The sequence below is a fragment of the Diabrotica virgifera genome, chromosome 4 (genome assembly GCF_917563875.1).
Source record: "Diabrotica virgifera virgifera chromosome 4, PGI_DIABVI_V3a".
Taxonomy (NCBI): Eukaryota; Metazoa; Arthropoda; class Insecta; order Coleoptera; family Chrysomelidae; genus Diabrotica; species Diabrotica virgifera.
Window position 1 is genome coordinate 100,739,036 of NC_065446.1, and position 26,680 is coordinate 100,765,715.

A 26,680-nucleotide genomic window follows, 5' to 3' on the forward strand; every position below is an offset into this window, starting at 1 on the left:
CGAATACTTGTTTTTGTATGGTTTTTTCGCAATTATTGCTATTTTGCAACAAGGGTGACTATTTTTTAAATTTTCAACCAATTCTATATTATAGGAAATTTAATTACTCAACTTTTATGTTAGTACAACTTTTCTCGGAAATAAATACTTTTAAAGTTATAATCAAAAAACGAAGAAAAAAATCGAATTTTTCCTTGATTTTTTGACATTTTGATTATTTAAACAATGTTCCGGACCTTTTTGAGAGGGAGGATAACTCAAATATTATTATTTGATTTATTTTTAAGCAATTTCTGCAAAAAAATTTGAGTCACCTCTCAACGTCCAAATGTACTAATATTTTTACAGATGCGCCCTGGTCTACTGATCATAATATCTTATATAATTTTATTTCAGTGTATCCTTAATGTCAAAAAGGTCGATTCATTGTTAAAAAAACGACTCTCGTTTCTATTATATAAACCAAACCGCTGTGAAAGGAAACCATATAACTAAAAACGAATAGGAAACAATTGAATACGGCGCGCGGCGCACAACATTCCATTTCTATCACACAACCACGACGTCACATTCCATCTGTTTAACTCTGTCGTCGACATTGGTTGACTTTATTTATTAGTAAACAGTACCACTTGTTATTAGCTAGATTCACTTTGTTTTTTTTTTGTTGTTCAACTTCGCCTCAAATCGTGATCGTGACTGATTTTAGATTTGTTTTAATAGTATGTATTGTTTTGTTGTTTCATTTTAATGTTAATTTAGCAATGTTTTTTAAACCAACATCCTTTCATGTACTTGGTAAGTAGCAAAAACTTATTGATAACGTATCTATGTGTGACATAATTTCAACATGAGTAATACCTACTTTAACCATGTTACATTACATACACTGATATATGTATAAAAACATTCGTGTTAGTCCTATAAAACTACATAATTTTTTCATTCGTAAAGAATCGATAATAACAAAACGACTTTATGGTATGATGGTATGCCTTAAGTCCCTTAAGATCAGTCAAACTAACATTTTATGAAATGGGTTTAGGGCCTATTTTACCACTAGGCCCATGAGGCACCTGCCTCGGGCCCGTATTTGAATGGGGCCCGGAAAGATCACCAAACAAAACATGTTTATTACAATAACAAAACAAATTTTCAAAATTCTTTCATTTTACGAACAGGCAATGATAAATGATAACCATTAGAGTTATAATTAAGTGGATAGGCGCAAACTTTCGGTTTCAATGCTCTTTAAATGCATTCATTTTTTCGAATCCTCAAAAAACTAATAAATATTTGAAAAAAATTTAGACGCAGAACGAAAGATTACATTATTACCGAAGGCCGAATGTACCTTAAAATAAATAAAAAGCTTCTTTTGAATAGGATATGTATTTAAAATTAAAAATCACACTCAATTTTCTCTTTTTTTGACCCCTGTAACTGTAATTAAAATAAACATTATCGATGATTTTAAGGACTTTTGGCCCTCGGTAGTAACGTAATCTTTCATTCTGCGTTTAAATTTTTCAAAAATACTTATTAGTTTTCTCAGACTTCGAAAAAAACGAATGCATTTAAATAGCATTGAAGCCGAATGTTTGCGCCTATCCCCTTAAACAATGTTTAATTGCTTAAATATGAATTTTATTTATTGTTAATAAAAATTTTATTTTCTTGTGCAACTATATTTCTATTAAATAATTAATATATTTAAAAAAGTTATTATTATTGAATTATATTTAGGGGTCCGAAAATTGTGTAGTGCCTCGGGCCTGATTTAAAGTAAAATAGGGTCTGAATGGGTTCCACAGTAGGGATGGGAAAAACCTACCGGTTTAACCTAAAGTCGGTTTTTTTACTTCGCAATAACCGGTTTTGCCGGTTGTTTTTTTGTCCCGGTTATAACCGGTTTTTTCTTTTTAAAGTAAAAACCGATTATTAGGTTTTTACGGTGATTAGGATTACGTTAGGTATTATTTTGGATTCCACTCATAATTATTGTTCTCAAGTAATTATTCCAAACATAACCATAATTAAAATTTTATTTTATAAATACAGAAGCAAACTGAAAGTGAAAACTCACATCAGCCAGAAACAATTAAGTTTTATTATAATATTTCGTTGAAAAGGTATTTGTAATCATAATATTTACATAAGAAGTGATCTGGTTGAAGTAGACGCAAACAAACATCATCTATTTTTCACACTTGACTCTTAACATTGAAAGTGGGCGAATAACTTTTTCTGATTACCAAAAATAATGTTCTGACTATGAATATCGCATTACCGATTACGAATACGAATCTCCAAGGATTTTCCTACGTTTTCAAACGATACACCCATACAGGAAGTATTAAATGAGTTATAATGTACCTATTATACAAATATACAAACGTTTTAAAAGTAATACATGATAAATACATTTTTAATTTTTAAGTAAAATATTTATGTTGATATTATTTTTTTTAAATTCTATTGGAAAGAGTCTGGGAAATTTTTTATAGGTTAAAATGGTTGGGGAATTTTTTTGGTTTGGGAGGAGAGAAAAAATGGTGGGTATTTTAGAGGATTATATTTTTAAATGGTAAATTAAACTTGCATCATTAATTGATGCATTGTAAATGTAACATTGTAACTTATTGGATTAAAAAACCGAAAACCGGTTTTTAGAAAAACCGGTTTTTTGGCCGGTTATAACCGCCAGGTTAAACCGTAAGCAAAAAAAAAACGGTATAACCGAAAACCGGTGTTTTCTCAATAATCCCTATTCCACAGAAATTGAATATCAATAATTATTAAAGCATGAAACTTGTTTTTAGAAACATTAATAATCCTAACTTTGTGATTCATAATAGTCCGGTTGTAGACGCATTCAACCAATTTCTCAGGTTATGGAGCCAATGTATTGCTCTTCTCCTTGGTCCCTCTTTCCAAATACCTTGCCCTGAATAATGAGTTGCAACTAGCTATGTATCTGTGCATTTTTCATTACACGGCCAAGATATTCAAATTTGCGCTCTTTGATTACGTTAATAATCTCGAATTTTTTGCCCATTCTAGCGTCTACTTCGTATAATAACGTAGAATTTATAAGAATTTTGTTCTCCTTTTTGTTTTATATTGTGTCCGGCAGTCCGGAAAATCTCAATTTCAATTTTGCAACTTCTTGTGTAACATCCCTAACTTTTGTATTCTCTCTTTTCCACTCGCTTCTCTGTTTATCCATTAGTCTCATGTGCATCATTTGTCTTTCCATTGCTCTTTGCGTTTTTATGATTTTGTCCATGTTTGCTTTCGTAAATGTCCACGTTTGAGAACCACAAGTGCGAACAGGAAGTACGCATTGATTGTAGACCTTGATCTTAAGATGTTGTGGATATCTTTTATTTTTAAGGATGTAGCTTAGTTTGCCAAATGCCGCCCATGCCAGTCTTACTCGCCTTTTGATCTCTGCTGTTTGGTTTTCCTAGTTAAGTTTTATAATTTGACCCAGGTATATATCTATAATCGTGAACTTGTTCTATTTCATGTTGTCCAATCCCCATTGTGATGTCCTTATCTGTATTTGTTATGATTTTGGTCTTGCTGTAATTCATATTAAGGCCATCTTTTCAGCTTCATTGTCAGTTCTTTCATCATTTCAAACAATTCTTCTTTTTTATCGGTTATCAATACGATGTCATTAGCGTACCTTAGATTTAGATGATTCAAGCGTTGTCCACAAATTTTTATACCTTTTTCTTCCAATTCTTAGCTTTTCTGATGTTGTATTTTGGGTTGACACTACTTACGTCAATTTTTTTTTATCTTGAGCCTAATTTTTTCAATCAGTGTCTGGCTTGGCATCGGCTTCTGAGTAAGTCTTTACTGATGTTATGTTGTTATGGAATTTTTTATTACTCATAATGTAATCTATTTTGATTTCTCACACCATGTTAATGCTGGAGTAATGCTCACCAATAAATTTATAACAATTGATAACGTACTATTGATTGAATTTTGATTACAAATAACTAGCTGTAAATCTAAAGGCAAAAAACATATTTTCTAGAGAAAGAAAATACCGAAAATCTCATAACTTGGAACTATCCATCAATCAGCGATGAACTTAAGACTGTTTTAATAAAAACTTGCTTTTCCCACGGAGTAGAAGCCTGTGGACTGTTTTATTTCAAAAGATTAGGAAAACAATGGATACATATTAAACAATTTATTGTTAACAACGATAAAGCAGCTGCTGTAATTGTTGTATCGCAATGCTTTCAACCAAAGTTATATGAAACACTATGTGATTTGTTTGCTGCACAATACAGTCGCAGTGGAAGTGGAGCAGACCTGGTCAAACTTTATTTGCAGATCTATACCAAAAATGGAATTTACGATAACGATGATTTTATTAGTTTAAATAACTTCACCTGGAAAACCAATTTAAAAGGTAACTAAAGTTTATAACGATCATAGAAAATGGTAGGGGAGCCCAAGCGGGGATTTTTGCAGTTACTCGAGCGCGTCAGATTATCATATCGGAAGAATCCTTGTACCCTGTAAATATATTACCTCTACCATAATAAATTGGATCTTAATACAGGGGAGTTCGTTAAAGGGGGCCCGAAAACAAATCTATCTTTAGAAAAACTCGAAATCGTCAGATTAAGATAAGGTAAGTTAAGTACATGCGGAACAGTGCATATTTAAAAAATAAAATCTGACGGTTTGAGCAGGGCGTAAGGAAATGGGAGTCACAAAGTTGCACAACAAGAAAAAAGCGAATATTTCGAGAAATAAACGTCAGATCGAAAAACTAAAAAATACGTGTTCAATTATTTTTAAAAATCTATCGAATGATACCAAACACGACCCCCCATGAAGGCGGGTGGGGGGTTACTTTAAAGTCTTAAAGAGCCCCATTTTTACAGCAGATTTGGATTCCTTGAATAAAAATAAGTAACTTTTATTCGAGACATTTTTTCACATTATGGATAGATAGCGCTATAATTAGGGGAGTGCATATAGATTTTCACTTCGGAAAAAATTAAACAAGATAGAAGTTTTTGTAATTTCATTAAGAAATGTTTAATAAACAACATATCAAAAAGTTCTACTCAAGAAGTGGGTGCTTCATTTTTTATTAAACAAAGGAACTACGAAATTAGATGTTTTTTAAATAACTCCGAAAATATAAATTTTAGAAAAAAACTGACCATTGGAAAATTCAGAAAATTAAAAAAAAAACCTTATATAAAGAATATTCTAAAATTAAATCTGTATCTTCTATAATTTTTTATTTATAACGCTAAAGTCACCCTTCTCACAAACATTGGCGCACTATAAACTAGAGTTCGGCGAAGTGCATGGTTGAGCTATTTTAATGTAATTCTTTAACTAATGGATCAAATGAAATTATACAAATTGGACACGAAAAAAGAATAGTTGAGCTATCTTATGATTATAATAGAAAGAAATAAAATGTATGGGCATAAGTACGGTGTGGGCGGAAAATGAGCCTTACATGAATTTTGTTTAAAAATGATTTAAAAATGTGTAACTAATACAATTTTTCTTATAAAACTGTCAATTTTGCACAACTTACCTTTCAAGTATCTTACTAAATGATGTTTTATTCAAAAAAAATCTCAAAAATTTAATTCAAATGATATGACGTCTCAAAAAGTGTAATTTTTGATGTCTTCGTAGTTATCTAAAATTACCACAATTTTAAGACGGTATTACTCAAGTTTGAGCAGATCTATTACAGTTTTATAAGTGCTTTTTTAAAGCTTAGGATGTAATCTTTAAAATGCACTAAATTATTTTACTTTAGAAATGAAAAAAACTATTTCTTTTTAAGAAGAATAAGAAAGATAACAAAAATGTAATATAAAAACCGAAAATTACCAGCTAAAAAAATGTTTATACAAAGTGATCAAAACTTTTTTCTGTAAAACACACCTAAAATACATTTAATAATAAGCTTCAACAATAATAAATGTTCAGCAAAAAAAAATTTTTTTTAGCTCTTATACAGTATGTCTGGGTAACTTGGAACCTATTGATAACTTTTTTATTATCAGTTTTACGAAAAAAAGTTATTCTTTATAAAATACTCTGCATCGTATATAATCTAAGATGCAATCATCAAGTATCAAATTTAATTAATGTTATACGAGGTATGTCAAAAAATATGAATTTCACTCAAGAGTAAAGTACCTTTACATTTCACAATATCGAAAATTATTATTAAGAAAAGTTGTTTGGAACTAAAAAAATTTGTTTTAGTGTTTAATTACTTCTTTCTAATTAAAATATTGTGAATAATACAGGCACTTAACTCTTAAGAAAAATTCATATTTTTTACATACCTCGTATAAAATTAAAAAAGTTTGATATATGATGATTGTATCTTAGATTTTAGACCAGGGAGAGCATTTTATGAGGAATAACTTTTTTTCGTAAAAGTGATAATAAAATAATTATCATAATTGTAATAAAATGATGATGAGTATCCGTAATTTGAGAAAAAATTGAAATTTTTTTTCGGTTAGAATGATGTAATTGTATATTTAGACATAGTTTTTATTTTCAAACAACTTTTCATAACAGCATTTTTTGATATTCTGGAATATAAAGGTACTTTACTCTTTAACGAAATTCATATTTTTGACATAACTCGTATAAAATTGATAAAATTTGATATCTGATGGTTGAGTTTTAGATTTTTGACTATCCAGTGTAACAAAATAGAAACAATTTGATCAAAGTAGAATAATAAATTTATCGATATTTTCAAAATTATTTATACAAAAAAATTGTTATTGTTTAAACAATTAATTAACAATTAGCGGCCAAATCTGCGAGTAGAACTTTTTACTTTAACATGTATATAAACTAACAAAAAAAGTTTTAGAAAAATATAAGCTTGTTTGAATTTTTCCGAAACAATGCATGTTTTCGTTCTAATTGCACTCCCCTAAATCGGAGAAATCGATTGTTGGAAATGGAAAATTAAATTAAAAAATGGAAAGTCCCTACTTCAATGGAAAACTTTACTTAACTTTTTTTGGTTTTTGGAGCTAATATTCAGAACCAAATAGGTTCCCACAACGGTCGAGTAATTGCAAATTTAGCATACATTCCTCCCCTACCAAAACACTTATTAAGTAAAAAATCAATTGTGTTTCAGGACTAATCAAGTCTTTGGGATTAGAAACAATTTTAATATATAATGCCCTATTATTAAAGAAACAAATACTAGTCTACCATTCCAGCGTAGAGGATTTACAAGAAGTAAGTTAGAAATTTTAAAAATAGTGTAAATCGTCAAAAATGACAGAATTCTTCTTTTGTTTTCTTCATTCCTTCTTCTTGAAGTTCTGCTTCTATCGGAGCTTGGAGATTATTATGGTAATTGTAATTTTATAATTTTGTTTGTTACGTCTCTGAAAAATTCAACTGAACTTACAGCCAACCCATTCACTGAGTTTGGGATACCACGAAATTTTACATCTTCCTACACTTCTTCTGCCTTTGATTTTGCCCTGCGTTATATTCGTCAACATTCAGATTCTTCACTTCTTCTAATGTGTCATAGTCATAAATACCAGTAATAATCATGTATAGATTATTACTGGTATATATTCTTCATTTTTTTTTGTCCATGTATGGATTTGGTTAATTGCTATTTGGATCTCGTTGGTCGCCTCTTCACTAGCCGTCCCTACTGCTTGAATAATTGTATCATCAGCAAAAGTATCAGCTGTGTTGTCTATCAGTACAGGAATATCACACGTGTATATTAGGTATAGGACAGGACCAACACACTAGCTTGTGGAACACCTGCTCTTATTTCTTTTGAGTCTGAAAAGCAGTTTTCCTCCTTATTTATAAAATGCCTTTCATTTATATACGACTGCAAAAGTTGTGAGTACTATTTGGGCAAAAAACTTTTCAACTCATGTACTAAATTTTCATGCCAGACTTTATCGAAAGCTTTATACAATAACAATGTTAAATATACTTTTAATATACAATAATAACAAAAATTTTTAGGGGTTAGCTTCAATCACCAAACTTGTATTGATAAGAAAACCAGAAGATCTGCTACTACCCTTAGCAAATAGTTTATCGGAAATTAAAGAGGTAACATATCTTTCACTTATTAACGAATATTAACGATAAATAGCAAATTGGTAGCGTTCCTTTTAGAAGGTACTTTAAAACGCTTCCGATTTGCTCAGGGGCGCCATTTGATAGGGTCAGGGGGCATTTGCCCCCCCCCTGACCCTGAAAATGACTGAAATTTACAAAAAATGATCAATTTTGTATTATGTTTGCATATATAATGTATTGTATATATAATGTTTGCCCCCCCTAGAAAAATTTCAAATGACGCTCCTGGATTTTCTTCAAGAAAAAGTTTACAATCAGTGCATACTACCTGTAATATGTGGTTCCGAAACCATAACTTTGACTAAACATTCTGCAAACAAATTGAGAATAACCCAAAGAAAAATGGAAAGAGCAATGTTGGAAATACCAAGAAGAGATATGATATCAAATGAGAAGAGATATGATATCAAATAGATCAAATGGGATAGGGAGAGGGAGGACCAAAATGACCGATGTTACAGAAAAAATTGCACAAACCAAATGGAGATGGGCTGTAGTCCTGGAACCGAAGCTTTTCACCTCGCAATTTTTACATAATGGATCGATTTGCTTCAAAATTTGAGAATAAGTAGTAGATAGTTAAGGGATCAAAATATATATATGACGAGGAAAGGCGCTTTTACCATGGGGGTGGTTGCCACCCCATCTCGGGGGTGGAAATTTTTTATTATATTTTTATCGCAAAAGTTTCGAAAAACATTAATTTTAAGCAAAAAATACATTTTTTGGTACAATTAACAGTTTTCGATTTATTCGCTATCGAAAGCGTTAGTTTAATATCGAAAAAATCAATATTTTTCAATATTCTCGTTTACTATTCACTCAATTTTTGCCGTAGAAAAAATTTTTTCAAACACAGTTCTTGAGAATTAAATAACCTACAATTTCATATTTACACATTTTTTCGTATCTCTGATGCTAATCTTTCTATCCTGAAAAAAATGGCATTTTTTACCAAACTACAAAAATTTGTTATTCGCTTGTAACCCCAGTTTTTTAAAAACTAATAATTCTAAGCCAGTCAAGCCAGTTCTAGAATCTATTAATAATACATAAATAAAGAAGAATGAATAATGCCAATCACTAAAAACACCGCTAACTTACATTATTATGATCCCAATTGGATTTCTCCTTTTTTTTTTTTCAAAAAAATATATTGATTTTTTAACCGTAACTTTTTTATTTTTCATCTTAGAAAGTTTGGCAAAATAGAATTTTGTAGGTTTTTACAAGGACTATAAGTATATTAAATCCATTTAGAGTCCTCAGTAGCAAAAAGAGGCGACTTCCAAAGGGTTGGTAAAGGTGGTTTTTGCATGTTATTACAAGTTTTAATTGTCAATAGCTCACTCAATTTTTGCCGTAGAAAAAAATTTTGTAAACCAAGTTCTTTGGAATTAAATAAGCTACAATCTCATATTAAAACAGTTTTTCGTATTTATGATGTTAATCTTTCTATTCTGAAGAGAAGTCCATTTTTTTCCAAACTACAAAACTCGTTATTCGCTTTTAAGAGCCTACAGTAGCGCGTTATCAATACAGGGTGTCCCGAAAAGAATGGTCATAAATTATACCACAGATTCTGTGGTTAAAAATAGGTTGATTGAACCTCACTTACCTTAGTACAAATGTGTTCATAAAAAAAGTTACAGCCCTTTGAAATTACAAAATAAAAATAGATTTTTTCCAATATATCGAAAACTATTAGAGATTTTTTATTGAAAATAGACACGTATCATTCTTATGACAGGAACATCTTAAAACAAAATTATAGTGAAATTTGTCCACCCCATAAAAATTTTATGGGGGTTTTGTTCCCTTAAACCCACCCAAACTTTTGTGTACGTTCTAATTAAATTATTATTTTGGCACCACTAGTTAAACACACTGTTTTTAAAACTTTTTTGCTTCTTAGTACTTTTTCGATAAACCAGTGTTTATCGAGATATTTTGAATATTTGTCGATTCCACCACATATTTGTATATTATGGTTAAGTACGATTATAGAGACCTGTTAATAATCTGAAAATTTATTTGTAATATATATTTTCAGGCATATTTTAATAAAGAAGCCACATCTCGATAAAAGGTGACTTATGAAAAAATGCTAAGAGGCAAAAAAGTTTTAAAAACACTGTGTTTAACTAATGGTACCAAAATAATAGTTTAATTGGAACGTACACAAACATTTGGGGGGTTTAAAGGAACAAAACCCCAACACAATTTCTATGTAAATATATTAAAAAATTAGCCGCATCTCGATAAAAACTGGCTTATCGAAAAAATACGGAGAGGCAAAAAAGTTTTAAAAACGCTGTGTTTAACTGACGGTACTACAATAATGAATTACTTGGAACGTACACAAAAGTTTGGGAGGGTTTAAGGGAACAAAACCCCCATAAAATGTTTATGGGGTGGACAAATTTAACTATAATTTTGTTTTAAGATGTTCCTGTCATAAGAATAATACGTGTCCATTTTCAATAAAAAATCTCTAATAGTTTTCGATATATAGCAAAAAATCGATTTTTATTTTGTAACTTCAAAGGGCTGTAACTTTTTTTATAAACACATTTGTACTAAGGTAAGTTAGGTTCAATCGAACTATTTTTGACCCCAGAATGTGTGGTGTAATTTATGACCAATCTTTTCGGGACACCCTGTATAACTGTGGGAGATAGTATCATACCTTTTTTCGTAAGGTCTGCGAAACTTTGGCAACAGTGGTAATTTTTGACATTATCTAAGATCAATATTTTGACAATTATACTCATAAGCGCGCTAAATGGAAGTAATAGAAAACAATTTTGTTATTAGTAAATAAATATTTATAAAAATAAACCAAAATAGGTGAAAATTTTATGTTAACATAGGTATTTACACGAAATAATAATAATAAATAATCATTTCGTTGTGAAGCGCAACAAGAGCCGTCTTATTTTATTTAGTTCATAGAGCGCCAAAGGCACTCTAGCTTTATATACTCGCATTATAATTCGAAATATTTCTATGTAAAATATACTTACATATAACTAAAACTCACAATTAACAATAATCTATTTGTTCAAATAGGCCAACAACTTCGTTCTATTACACAAAAATGTAATAAATTAACTATAAATAAACAGTACTATCCTATGAAATAACAATAACGAATTCTTAAAATAATATACTACTGCACTGAACAGATATCGATAAAGATAACAGAACAGATAAGAGAAAATCTGACGCAGGTTTGTCAAAATGACAATTTCTCTATGTTGCCTAATTAGTTATTAGTTATAATATGTTCGATTTCTTGTTAGAAATAAACATTTTAGTAGGTCCAAAATGACACAAAATCTAGGCATGGGATAAAAAAGTTTATTTGAAGAAAGTGTATTTTTCTTCTTCTTAATGGCGGTACGGGCTCGTTTTTTTTAATATTGTATTTAATTACAGAGTAATTTCCACATACTAATATATTTCTCAAATTGGGCTCTGTATCGCCATTCTTTATTATATTACGAATATGTGTGCGAAATATCTCGACAAAATATTTAAAATTACAGCCGCAATCTTGGACCGCGTTTGTTGCTACCTGTTGATCTTAAAAACTAATCATTCTAAACCGGTCAAACTTCTAGAATCTATTAATAATACATAAATAAAGAATACCAAATAAGGTCTACGACTAATTTTAATTAGGGTGGTGATTAGGGGGTTGCTTCGGATCACTTTTTCGCTGAAAACAATAAGGACCGACATTTTTTTCATTATTTCAATAAGTCTCTTAATTTTTGAGCTGGAGACACGTTGCTTTAGATAGATATTTTTAAATACTTTAAATTAGTTTGAACAAGTTATCCTCGAAAAATTCATAGTTTTCCCGTCTTTTGACTTTGAAACTACAATATTTAGAATTTGACGAAAAAAAGCTAATAACGTATAGCTCGATTACCATTGGTCTAAAAAAAAATAAAAAAACGGTTTTGTTTATTTTTTCAAAAGGTACATTTTTGTTAAGTAAAGTTAAAGTTGTTTTGATAAAACGAAAACTTTTGGAGTTATTAGTAGAAAGCTTATTAAAAACATTGATTTTTTAGATATAAAACCAACACTTAGCCCACCAATCGATAGAGAATAAATCGAAAACTATTAATTTTATCAAAAAAAGTATAGAACGTTTTTTGCTTAGAATGAATGTTTTTACCAACTTTTGCGGTCAAAATATAATAACAAATTGCCACCCCGAGATGGGGTGGCCACCACCCCCATGGTAAAAGTGCCTTTCGGCATCATATAGATTTTGATCCTTGGACTATCCACTACTTACTTTCAAATTTTCAAGAAAATCGATCCATTCTGTAAAAATTGCGAGGTTTTGTCCTATTTTAAGCTTCATTACTTGGACTATGGACATGGAGCACGTTTAAATGGTAATGGGCGGACCAAAAGACTCACAGAGTGGATAACTAGAGAAGATAAAAGACATCGAGGTAGACAACCAAAAAGATGGTTGGATGATTTGAGGAAAACAGCGGGAAATTGGATACAGAAGGCACAAGATAGAGAAGAATCAAAGAGTATGGAGGAGACCTATATTCAACAGTGGATGCAAGAGGTTGAGGAATAATGATGATGATGATGAACGATAAATAGGTAATTGGTGAGACTCAAGGATTTAAGTCGGAATTTCACGCCTAACTGATGGAGAGTATATTGAGAATACGTGAGAGTATACGTGAGAAGAGCAGATCGTAGCAGATGAATACCAAAGATTTCAGATTGGAGCCCAGTAGGAAAGAGAACAACAGGAAGACCCCGTTGATCATGGAGGGATGAAGTGGAAGAGGCTATCGAAAGACGAGGCCTTAGATATGGAGAATGGCAGGATAGAAAGTAATGGAGACGTCCAATCCTTATTATACATGATCCTATTTTTGTTTTCAAATGTTTCTGCTGCTCTTATTAACTTTTCCTGTACTTTCTTTTTGTCTTAACTTGGTATTTACATACACTGGAACCTCGTTAACTCGGATTAATCGGGACCACGGCCGATCCGGGTTATCGAAAATCCGGGCTAGCCGGAGAATATGGTAAAAATTAATAAAAGGCGGTATACCTACAGATAAACTCCGTTATAATTAAAATACGACTGTACTACACACAAAACGGTCACAATCGGAACGATGTTATGTTATTTAAGAACAGTGGAGAATAAGACGATTGTTTAAAAAAGAATTTTTTAAATAATCTTTTATTCTTTTTTAAACAATGCTAAGACAGTTTGAAATAAACAAAGGAATAACAGGTGCCTGTTTTTTCCGATAATCCGAGAAATGAGCGTCGCTCTGCCGCCGTGTGCCATGAGTAATTTTTACTATCGTATAGTCGTATAGTTAAATTACACAAATACCCATTATCTCTCAAATATTATATTACATACATTTTTATTAAAAACAAAGTAAGTTATCAATCGAAGTAGCACAGAAAATGACAATAAATATCGTCTCCATACCACCAGATTAACAGTAGGTGGAATAATTTCTTTGGTTACACCTCCTGAGATTTTCAAAATTTATAAATCAAACAGGATGCCGAGGAAATTAAGATGAGAGAATTTTAAATAATTCACAACTCATCTGCTCAGCGTGGTAAAAGTTCCAACAAGAAAAGATTCCTTAATACTCCTACAAAAGAGTAAATGAATTAAAAATGTATAAACATTCTCAATTTCTTTGCAAAACGAAAATGCAGCAGCTGCATAATACTCTGGATAAATCGGAGAGTACAGGAAGAGTCTATACCGGTTTCTGAGGTCTTTTCCTCCACATCAGTAGTCCCATATCCTTTTCTCTCCGATTTCTCCACGTATCATACTTTGGGCCCTTCCGAATTGCAAAGAAAGAAATGTCACGGATGAACTAGAGCCATCTACCGAAAAACAAAGTAAGTTATCAATCGAAGTAGCACAGAAAACGACAATAAATATCTTCTCAGTTTTCTTTTTGATATTCAGTTTTGTGTGATACTTCGATGGGTAACTTACTTTGTTTTTCGGTAGATGACTCTAGTTCATCCGTGACATTTCTTTCTTTGCAATTCGGAAGGGCCCAAAGTATACGTGGAGAAATCGGAGAGAAGAGGATATGGGACTACTGATGAGGGGGAAAAGACCTCCGAAACCGGTATAGACTCTTCCTGCACTCTCCGATTTAACCAGAGTATTATGCAGCGGCTGAATTTTCGTGCTGCAAAGAAATTGAGAATGTTTATACATTTTTAATTCATTTACTCTTTTGTAGGAGTATTAAGGAATCTTTCTTGTTGGAACTTTTACCACGCTGAGCAGATGAGTAGTGAATTATTTAAAATTCTCTCATCTTAATTTCCTCGGCATCCTGTTTGATTTACAAATTTTGAAAATCTCAGGTGTAACCAAAGAAAGTATTCCACCTGTTGTCAATCTGGTGGTATGGAGACGATATTTATTGTCGTTTTCTGTGCTACTTCGATTGATAACTTACTTTGTTTTTCGGTATATGGCTCTAGTACATTTGTGACATATCGTTCTTTGCAATTCGGCAGGGCCCAAAGTATGATACGTGGAGAAATCGGAGAGAAGAGGATATGGGACTACTGATGAGGGGGAAAAGATCTCCGAAACCGGTATAGACTCTTCTTGCACTCTCCGATTTAACCAGAGTATTATGCAGCTGCTGCATTTTCGTGTTGCAAAGAAATTGAGAATGTTTATACATTTTTATTGTTGAAATGTTTGTCTGATGAAAATCGGTCCGGGTGAGCCGGACTTCCGGGTTATCGGGTACCGACTTATCGGGGTTCCACTGTACTTATATTTTTTATATTAGCTCATGATGTTTTTATCACTTAATGTTGTATAGTTTATTAATTTTTATTTTCTCACTTTCAGGTGTCGACATATAGTTTAATTGGTACAATAAACAAGAATCTATTACATCAGAGAAATATATTTGATGTATTTATCGATCTAGAATCGCAATCGATAACACTTACTGATAAGGCTAGAGGTAGGAGCTAATAATTGTAACTGTTACCGTCGGTGAAGGTCGTATCGATCACTGGGGTCAATGCACACGCTGTTTTCCGGTGATCGATTCGGTATAAATTAGATAGCGAGACATTGATGTAATAGTACTTTAGTCCAGGCTGTATCGTCGCCCCCGTTACGTAAATTCTTCCGATTTGATTTTTTGCACAAACTCAGGTACTCAAAAAGAGGTCCTTATAGCAAATCCACAGTGTGCCAAGTGGTACAGTGGTCGAACAATTTTTTAATAATTTTTTTAAACAAATTCACAAAAACAATTTTTTCACTTCGGAATTTTTTTTTAGATCATTTGGGCCATTCGGAGCAAAAAAGGTCTCTTAATGATTTTTCTCTAAAATTGATCGTTGTCGAGTTATTCGAGATTTAAAATTTGAAAAATGTGAAAAAGACCATGTGCAAGGCTTAATAACTCGATCAAAAATTATTATTATGAAAGTCAGAAACGTCACCAATCAAAGTTTAAAGCCTCCGCTCCAAGATCCTGAAGAAATTTTTGTCGTTAGTTTATTACTAATCTGTTATTTTTAATTATTACCAAGAGCGTATTGAGGAGGCCGTCAATGTGAGTGCGAGTGAGATGCAGCATTGGACGGCCGGAATGGTGCATCTCTTTCACACTCACCATTGACGGCCGCCTAATATGCGCTTAGTGCTCATTATTAATAATTAAATAACATCTCTTTGTAATACAGTAATAACACAGATTTCTTCAGGATTTTGTAGGGAGGACTTGAAACTTTGATTTGGTCATTTCCCGACTTTCATAATATTAATTTTGAACCGAGTTATTAAGCCTTGAAAATGCCTATTTTTGCGTTTTTCAAATTTTAAATCACGTATAACTCGACAAAAATCAATTTTAGAGAAAAATCATAAGAGACTTTTTTTGCTCAGAATGATCCAAATGATCTAAAAAAAAAATTGTTCGAAGTGAAAAATTATTTTGGTGAATTTGTTAAAAAAAATTGTTTAACAATTTTTCGACCACGGTACCATCTGATACCCTGTGTATTTAATATAAGGACCTCTTTTTGAGTAAGTTTGTGCAAAAAAATCGAATCGGAATAATTTACCTAACGGGAGCGACGATAAAGCCAGAACTACTTGTACTATTAACATTATCTATGTTTTTGGTGTAATCGTTTTTGTTTTCAATTAAACCATAAAGATCACAGATAGTCATTTCTTTTATCTATTTAAAGGTCAGCTGGCCATTGATATCCAATATGTGAGATTTTATTTCTCCAAAAAAATTCCAACCACGTGGGAAGAGTCCTGTGTTGCCCTGGGTAACATCCAGGCATATCTGGAACATAATTTAACCATTATATATGTATAAATATGTCGTAACCTAACATAACCGTTCACATTTAAAGGGTTTTTACCCAACACATTTTGGTGGCTCAGGCATGCTATTTTATGGCTTTTAGAACACTGATGATTTCTTAATCCGAAAACGTTTTGTCTTAATGTGACCCTTCATCATCATCATTTGGCTCTACAACTCTATGTGAGTCTTGCCAGCGTTTACTATTTCCCTCCATTGTTGTCGGTCCTGAGCAGCTATTTCCCATTGCTGTACTCCAATTTTGCGTAGATCACTGGCTACTGCGTCCTTCCATCTCTTTCTTGGGCGACCAACCGACTTTTTTCCATCGGGCCTTTCCCTGAATGTGGCGTTCAGAAGTCTTTCGTCACTTGATCTTAGCACGTGACCCGCCCATCGTATTCTCTTTGCTTTAATGTAGCGTACTACGTTTTCATCTCCATATATTGTCTGGAGTTCATCATTGTGTCTTCTTCTCCATTCTCCTGCTGTCTCTTCTCTGCAAGGCCCGTAGATAGTCCGCAGTCTCTTTCTTTCAAGTACCAGTAATTTTGCCGTGACCCTTATTTAGGGTATTTTAAAATATACCTTTTACAACAAATCTAGTATTTTTGTGATTTATGGTATACAGCCAGCTACAGGAAGTCTATTTTCCTCGTGAATTTTATTTAAAGGGTGTTCCAAAATTTACTAAAAGTCTAAATTGAATAGAAAACACTGTTTTTTTAAACTGTAATTTTTTTAACAAAGTAGGTATGTACTAAACTCTAAGAATGTACCACAAATTTTTTTATTTAAATCGTAAAAAGGACGCGCTTCGGCCCAACACGAGGCATCATCAGCAAATACAGTAACACAACAAAGAACTGACCCAACAGGAAGAATTAAGAATCGATTGGTTAAAAAAAAATTTACTACACAAACATTTTTAAATTAAGCTTTTAAACGATTTTAAATCGTGTGTTATGTAAAATTATCTGTATGGAAGAACATCCTAAGCTTGTTCATCTTCATGGGGAGGAACCATCTTGCGAACAATTCAGGTGTAAGGTGTAAGCCGGTGAAGTGTCAAAATCTCTTAAGCCGATGCCGCACTGCAGGATGCTAGATGGTGGCTTGGAGGGTGGATTTGAAAGGTGGATGGTGGAGGGTCGCTGCATCCTGGACGCAGTGAAAGAGTGAAATGAAGTCAGAAGTCAGTATCCAACTGACTGCTGAGGAATCGTTTGTTTCATTTGTTACGTTACATTTGGTTTGTTTTTTAGCTTATCGTCATATTAGAGGTAAAACTCACTCACTTAACTTTTCAGAAAGTGGAGAAAAATCGACTTAACGGCAAAAATTGTTTTTTAAATTCACTTGACTTGAATACTGGATTTTTTTTAATGCAACTGCAAAGAATAAATGAAACATATTTTAAGCCATGTTTCGTCACAAAGTGGGTCTGATGGCTCCCAAATTGCCCTTATTTTATACACAGCACTTATTACGCTTTCATCCATAGCGAGGCTACCCGGATGGATTATCAAACACGACTGATATGGGTGGATAGACGCCTGGCGGACCACCGGGTGGGTAGATGGTAGTGGGAGGCCACTGCGGCTACCGTCGTTGTATTATTCGTGGTATAAGTAGCTGGATGGTCGCCAGGCGGGTATCTACCATCCACCATCCTAGCAAACTTCCTGCACTGCGGCATCGGCTTTAGAGTTTAGTACTGTGTTACCTTAGACAAGGCGGGTTCGTTGGAAAAAATATTCCCATGAGATTTTTTTGCATAATCGCATTTGTAATACACCCTAGAATAAGATTCAAGAAGTCGACAACGAGAAAAGTGGTCCAAATTTTTTTTAACAATTCTTTTAGTTAAATTAATGAAATTAATATTTTTGGTCTGGACAATTTTTTTAGGTTTTTTTAGACCATTCTGGACAAAAAAGGTCTCTTGTAATTTTTCTCTAAAATTTATGGTTTTCGAGTTATAAGAAATTTAAAATTTGAAAAACGCAAAACTGGCCATTTTTAAGACTTAATAACTCTGTTAAAAATTATTATTATGAAAGTCAGAAAGTGACTAAATCAAAGTTTAAAGCCCCCCCCCCCTCCCTACATGATCCTGAAGAAATTTGTGTCATTAATTTATTACTAATATTTTTATTATTAACAATAAGCCGTAAGAGCGTATTGACGCGGCTGTAAAAGTGAGTGCGAGTAAGATGCACCATTGGACTGCCGGAATGGCATCTCTCTCGCACTCACCATAGACGACCGCCTAATACGTGCTGGCGCTCATTATTATTACTTAAAAATAACAGCTTAGTGATAAAATTATGACAAAAATTTCTTAAGGATCTTGTAGGGGGGGGGGGGCTTTAAATTTTGATTTAGTCACTTTCTGACTTTCATAATAATAACTTTTAACCAATAAAATCGCCATTTTTCGTTTTTTTCAATTTTAAATTGTTTATAACTCGAAAACGATCAACTTTAGACAAAAAATACAAGAGACCTTTTTTGTCCATAATGGTCCAAGAAACCTAACAAATATTTGTACGGGCCAAAAATATTGATTTTTGCAATTTGATTAAAAAAAATTGTTAAAAAAATTGGACCACTTTTCACGTAGGCGACTTCTTGAACCTTATTCTGGGATGTCTCACGAATGTGATTATGCAAAATAATATCATGGGAATATTTTTTCTAACGAACCCGCCGTTTTCGCATTGTCTACCTCTAGACCACACTTGTGAACTATGGATACCTCTCTTCATGTAATTTTTTATTGACTAATAACTAATAACGTAGATACATAAGATAGGGTTATGTTTGGAACATCACATCAGGTAAATAATCTTCAAGGCTTGACTGATTATTTTACATAAATGTGACTGAATTTCATTGATGCAATGTTGAATTGCCGCCTACATTGCACTGGTGGTTGTAGCCTTGTTGTCATAGATCTTTGGATTAAAATAGCATAAAAAGGAATCTAACCTTTCAAACGAGATATCACTTGCCATAAGGTCCCATTTAAAATTATCGGCCAAAGTGGCTCTGTAACGTCATCTATCACTATTACGTCACCTCTTATGACTATTTGAGAAGATTATTATTATTAATCAAAAGATACGAGGGGGAGGGGACTTGAGGGTGGCTAGTACTGTATACCCACCTGCTACTAACTCTCAGTAGTTAATACGGATTAAAATAAAAAAGGAATAGCTTTTGATCAATTAGTTCAATTAAAAGTCAAAGTTTGTACCTGTAGTTTATACACTACTCCAAGAAACTAATGCACCACCTTAAACATGGGTAATTTTTGATGTCTTGAATTTCCTAAAGTTATTGTCCGATTAGAGTGATTTTTTAATATGTTATAGCCTTATTCTTTATAACAATATAGCTGCAATAAAATTGTTGTAGGTAAACAGGTAAATTGTCACTGTATACTGAGTACCAATCAAACTGTGTCTTTTTCTAAAAGTTCACCACAACCTGTGGAATATTCTAGCATCTATAAAATACTGAACTTGAAACCCAACTATAGCCCTAGGTTTTATTTAACATTCTGTTTTTTGATTTATTCGCTTATGTTATATTATAATTTTTGTTATTGTGCTTGTTATCAAATTAACTTAGAGAATATGAAATTCTGATTGTTAATAAATGATTAAATATAAAAAAAATTCGCTTATGTTGAATAATAAAAAAGTTAGGTACTTTAACAACTAGCCATGTTCTTTATCAATACAGGGTGTTTCTAATTATGTAAGTACTTCTTCTTTTGGGGCCTATTCGTTTCGAATATTGGCAATCATTCTTGCTATAATTATTTTATTAACTGATGCTTTAAATAGATTAGTTGTTGTTGTGGAGAACCATTTCCTCAGGTTGTTCAACCATGATATTCTTCTTCTCCCAATTTCTCGCTTTCCGAATACTTTGCCTTGAAGTATTACCTTCAGTAATCTGTATTTAGTGCCGTTTCTCATTATGTTTCAGAGATATTCTAACTTTCTCCTCTTAATGGTATACACCACATACAGGTCATATTACCCGCATGTATGCCAATGGTGAATATAAAATTCTTAATTGTATGTCAAAAAATGAGCAATAACTACCTCTTAAAACATGACAAATTTAAAAAAATTGCATATCTCAACCGGTTTTAGAGCAATAAATAAATAATCAGTTTGTAAAGAAAATTTCAACATCCCGTATCTCGGAAACGAAACATTTGCGGACATATGTATATAAAGCAAACTGTCATTATTTTTTCATGCAGAATTACCCCTTATAGTTTGCCGTACTTATTTAGAAACACCCTGTATTGATAAAGAACATGGCTAATTGTTAAATACCCAACTTTTTTATTATCCAACATAAGCGAATGAATAAAAAAAACAGAATGTTAAAAAACCTGAGGCAATAGTTGGGTTTTTGGGAGCAAAAATGCGCAATAACTAACTAACTGTAAGAGGTAGTTATTGCGCATTTTTCGACATACAATTAAGAATTTTATATTCTCCATTGGCGCGCATACAGGTCATATTACCCACATGCACGCCAATGGTGAATATAAAATTCTTAATTTTATGTCAAAAAATGCGCAATAACTATCTCTTAAAACCCACCAAGTTTCATTTGCGATCAACCGGCTTTAGAGAAATAAAAGTTTTAAGACATATTTCAACACCCCATATCTCAGAAACGAAGCTTTTACGGACATAAGTTTATAAAGCAAAATGTCTTTTTTTCATATAGAATTACCCTTTAAAGTTTGTTGCACACCCTGTATTGATGAAAATATGGCTAGTTGTACATAACTTTAGTACATAACTTTTTTGTTATCCAACAGAAGCGAATGAATCACAAAACAGAATGTTAAGAAAATCTGAGGCTGTTTCTGAGGGTTTTAATTTCAGAATTTTATAAATGCTAGAATATTCCACAGGGTGTGTTGAACTTTTGAGAAAACACAGTTTGATTGGTACACCCGGCATATAATGACAATTTACCTGTCTAGCAAAAATATTATTACAGCGATATTGTTAAAGAAAAAGTCTATAACATTAAAAAATTACTTAAATCGGACGACAGGTTTAGCTAATTCGAGACATCAAAAATGACTAATTTTTAAGGTGTTGCGTTAATTTCTTGGAGTAATGTATTATATTTTATCTTTTAAAACCTCATTTTCTTTCTTATAGATGATTTCCAAATGAGCTCTTTACACAAAGAAATCGCCCATTTTCTGGTACAGCTTTCCGAAAGTGATGGAAGTGAACAGGATTTGATAACTGCTGTGGCTCGAAAGACGTCGGATCTTTTTAAATACCTTAAATCCTTTTGCGACGATAAAGAAGAAGGAATAAAAGTTACCAGCATAGAATCTAAATTGTCAAATAAAAAACTAGCAATATTCTTAATTAATTTAGCCATGACTGAAAATATTTTGGTAATATAAGCTCTTTGTATTGCTCTGTATATTTTATTTATTCCTCTGCTTACCATAACCTACAAATTATAACATCTTCTTCTTCTTTTTGTATAGACATGACTCGTGTCTGTTATTTCAATGCGCCTCTAGTACGTTGTCGTTCCATCGTTTTCGTGTTCTTCCGACTGATCGTCTTCCTACTGGGAACCGTCTCTCGCTGTCCTGACTACCCTATTTGTTGTCATTCAGCCTATGTGGTCATTTCATTCTATTCTTCTGTTTCTTCTTCTTCTTCAGGTGCCGTCCTCGTTCCGAAGTTTGGCTATCATCAAGGCTATGCGTATTTTTGATACCGTAGATCTAAATAATTGGCAGCTGCTGCACTTGTACCAATCTCTTAAATTCTTCAACCATGAATGTTTTCTTCTGCCAATGGATCTTTTACCTATTATTTTTTCCTGAATAATTAATTGTATTAGCTGGTACTTTTGTCCCCTCATTATATGTCCCAAGTATTGCAGTTTGCGCTTTTTAATAGTAAGCGCAAGTTCTTTTTCTTTCTGCATCCTTCGCAACACTTCCATGTTTGTCACTCTCTCTGTCCACGATATTCTCAGTATCCTGCGGTACATCCATATCTCGAATGCTTCTATTTTCCTTGTATCGATCTTTTTCAGTGTCCAAGCTTCCATTCCATAGAAAAGAACTGACAGCACGTAACATCTCATCAGGCGAATTTTAAGATTTAAACTTAGCTCTCTTCCGCATAAAACTGTTTTCATTTTGGTAAAAGTAGCTCTAGCTTTTTCTATTCTGATCTTGATTTTCTTGAGTTGTCGTTGTTTTCATTAATCACAGTTCCCAGGTAATTATATTTTTTAACACGCTCAATTCTTTGATCATGTACGGTTATGTCAGAAAAATTTTGTGGAGATTTCGACACCATCATTATTTTTGTTTTTTTGATGTTAAGTGATAAACCGAACTTTTCGCTGCACTCTACTATTCTGTTTATCAGTGTTTGGAGATCTTCCGGGGTTTCTGCTATTAATACTGTGTCATCAGCGTATCTCAAATTGTTTATTAAAGTGCCATTTATTTTAACTCCTATATCTTGGTCAGCAAGGGCTCTGTTTATAATATCTTCTGAATATAAGTTAAACAAGGTTGGTGAAAGTATGCATCCCTGCCTTACGCCTTTTTTGATCTCGAGTTCCTCGGTTGTTTCCCGTTCTACTCTAATATTCGCCTTCTGGTTATAGTAAATATTGAAAATAATTCTGAGGTCCCTTTTATCCAAGTTTTTCTCTACCAACAGTCTCATCAGGCGTTCGTGGAGAACTTTATCGAACGCCTTGTTGTAGTCAATAAAGCACATATATATATATCCTGGTTAACATCCAGGCATCTTTGGCACATGATATTAAGTGCAAATAGTGCTTCCCTTGTTCCAAGCCCGTTTCGAAACCCGAACTGAGTATCACTGATGTCAGCGTCTAGTTTTTTGTGAATTCTTGTATGTATCACTTTAAGAAATACTTTTAGTGTGTGTCCCATTAAGCTTATTGTGCGATGGTCGGTGCACAGTTTTGCGTTTGTTTTCTTTGGAATAGTCACAAAACTTGACAGAAGCCATTCCTTAGGTATTTCTCCCGTTTTATAAATGCAGTTAAAGAGGTCAACCAAAACATTTACTGTTTCATCTTCCACAAGCTTAAGAAGTTCCGATGGAAGTCCATCTGGACCCGGTGATTTGCCATTTTTCATTGTTTTTATAGCATATAGTTCTGTTTCTTACCCAGTTATTAATGTTATCCACCTTGCATCTCCGTCGTATATAAGTACTTCTAGCTCTGTCCCATAGAGTCTTACCATCGATTTTTCGAAGGTTTTATATTTGAAGGATATATTTCGAAGGATTTATTATTATTATAAGAAATTATAATATAAGGACACGATTCTTCTTCTTCATGCACCATGTCGTTTCAGAACGTTTGTTACCATCATAGCTGTCTTAATTTTATTCACTGCCACCCTAAACAGCGTGCTTGCATCAATAATACCAATCTCACAAGTTCTTTAACAATGAAGTCCTTCTTCGTCCTGCACTGCGTTTACCTGCTATTTTCCCTTACATATTCTTTTGTAGCAACCTTTATTTGGGACCTCTCATTACATGTCCGAAATACTCCAGCTTTCTCTTCTTGATGCTTTTTAAAATATCAGTCTTGTTTCCATCCAGAAACTTTCAAAATTATTTTATAGCACCACATTTCGAAAACCTCAAGGCGATTTAGATCAACATAATTCACAGTCCAAGACTCGACACCATAGTAAGACCGAGAACATGTAAAAAGGCGCATTTAAATCAAAGCGAACACGAACGAAAGAACGAAGGAACGAATTCGTAGGTGTTCGCTTGGCTATTCGTTCGCTACAAAGTAGGGCCATTTACATTGAAGAGAACGTTCGCATTCGTTGATGATCGGGAGTGCATATTGCCCGCAGATGTTTTTAAGATGGGCCAGTCACACACTGTGTTTAAGTTTATTATTGTGTTTCTTGTTGGGTAAATTTTAATACAATAATAGCTTATTGTAAGCTTATAAAATGCAATGTGTGTTCTGTAAGGAAAAAAATTTGTCATATTCATAAAAGTATAAATTTTGATACGATTTTGTCCTGTCTCTATTCTATAATTACTTAATTTAAAAAATTTGATTTTAATAATTAAAATGAAATAAATATTATTTCCAGACTCAAAAATAATTTATCCAGGTATTTTTTATTATTTTATTGAAAATTTTGATGAAATGTTTTATTTATTAATATTTTATCTAAATCTGGCATTATCAACTAAAGTTTGAGATAAATAAAACGTCCAAAAATGTCTATCAATTATAAATTCATATTTCTTCTTCTTCTTCTTAAGATGCCGTGCATTTCTGAGTAGGCGTCCACCGCACATTGTCTTGTTTATAAAATATTATTGTTTTTAGCAGCATTGCAAAACATTTTATAGCCGTGGATTCTTGTCCACTAGCGTTAGCGTTCCCCTCGTAATATGTGCCCCAAGTATGCAGTCTTATTACTTTTAACATAACTAAAAAGTTCCCTATCCTGCAAACCCGCTCTTCTTAATACTTAATCATTTCTGACTCTGTCCGTCCATAATATTCTAAGCATTCGACGTAGGCACCACATTTAAAACACTTCAAATTTGTTAATGGAATTGGCCTTTAACGTCCATGCTTCCATTTTGCACAAGAGCACAGGTCAAACGTAACACTTTTTAGCATATAAATTACTGACAAAATATTTGTATTCATATTTCTAATAATGACAAAAGTAATGACAAAAAAATTATCTTAAAATAATTTTGAATTCAATATATTTAGGTAGGCACCTGTAATGTGCTTCGAACTAAGAAAAGCAATCTATATCAGCAGCCGGGTAGCAGGTATTATACGCTGTTTGAGGGCAGTGGCGTAACTAGTCTGACCTGCGCCCCAATGCAAGTATTCCTCGTGCGCCCCTATTCCCAGACTTTTCCCCCCCCCCCACAACCTCCTACGAAACTAACGATATTTCTCCGTACTTTCAGGTGATACTATTTCAGTACACACGACATTGTACAAGCAATATCCAATCAGAGAACAACTATTCCAAGAAATATAACAGTAATTTTAAAGTTAATTATTAAAAAACATTATTATTCAAAAAATTAATTGAAAGTAAAATTAAGAGGATATCCTAGTGTAAAAGTACGAAATTCACATACTGTTTTGTTAATTTCTAAAATAAAAAGAACTGTACCAATTGTTTTGAAAATTCCACACCTGTAATTTTGAACCAATCAAAATACGTTATTTTGACAGATCACCATGGCAACGGAGGTATTTTATCGGAAATTTTTTGCTCGTGGGGTACCCAACAGCGAATTATACGCTGTGAGCTCGTACGTAGAGGGGATATTTACAAATTCGCGAACGCCAGTAGTGACAAGTTTGTAAACGTTTACCGGAAATTTGACATAAATGTCAAAGTGATTAATTTAAAATTAAAATTAAAAACATTAATTATAAACAATATTAGTTGGTCAAAGCTGTGGTATATATTTTTACCTTAAATATACTTACGTTTTAAATACTGAATTTAAGTTTTTTTAATGTTCCGTAATATCTAATTATAAATAATCTATTATAATCTTAGCGCCATCTACACGATTATTGTCAAAGTATCCGAAGTAAGAAATTGATATTTTATCAATAGAACGTCAAAATGATTAGAAAAATCTTAAAAAAATCGATTACAATTTAATTACTTTTTTGCGTTGTAAATATTAAGCGATAACAATTAAATAATAAATTTAAAAATTACCAGTAAAAGTTGAATTAGTAACCGCTAGGAGCGACACCAGCGAAGCTCACAGCGTATAGTGGAAATTTTTTGACGTTTACAATAACAGAACATTTTTGACAGACTGGTTTTTATTTGTTTACATAATTTAGTTTTGATTCATTTTCTATCACTTGTAGTTACTTAAAACTTATGTAAAATTGAAGAATATACTATTTTCTATCTTGAAATGGTATTCCCATGCAACTACAATGAGTAGAAATTACGAATTTGAAAGCCTAAATAATTGCTGACAAAGCTATGGCGCGCT

General features: G+C 32.5%; 1 protein-coding gene across 2 annotated transcripts; it reads left to right on the top strand.

The window, feature by feature from the left end:
* Positions 1-488: 488 nt before the first annotated feature.
* On the top strand, positions 489-22,052 carry LOC114330252 (DENN domain-containing protein 10). 2 transcript variants are annotated; one of them, XM_028279575.2, is made up of 6 exons: positions 489-798; positions 4,055-4,438; positions 7,184-7,287; positions 8,050-8,139; positions 15,086-15,203; positions 21,782-22,052. In XM_028279575.2, exons 1-6 carry the CDS (start codon positions 765-767, stop codon positions 22,036-22,038), a joined length of 987 nt encoding a protein of 328 aa, XP_028135376.1. In that variant the 5' UTR covers positions 489-764; the 3' UTR covers positions 22,039-22,052. The 2 variants fall into 2 exon arrangements, with proteins under 2 accessions (XP_028135376.1, XP_028135377.1); XM_028279576.1 differs by lacking the exon at positions 4,055-4,438 and having other exon boundaries at positions 541-798.
* Positions 22,053-26,680: the final 4,628 nt, after the last annotated feature.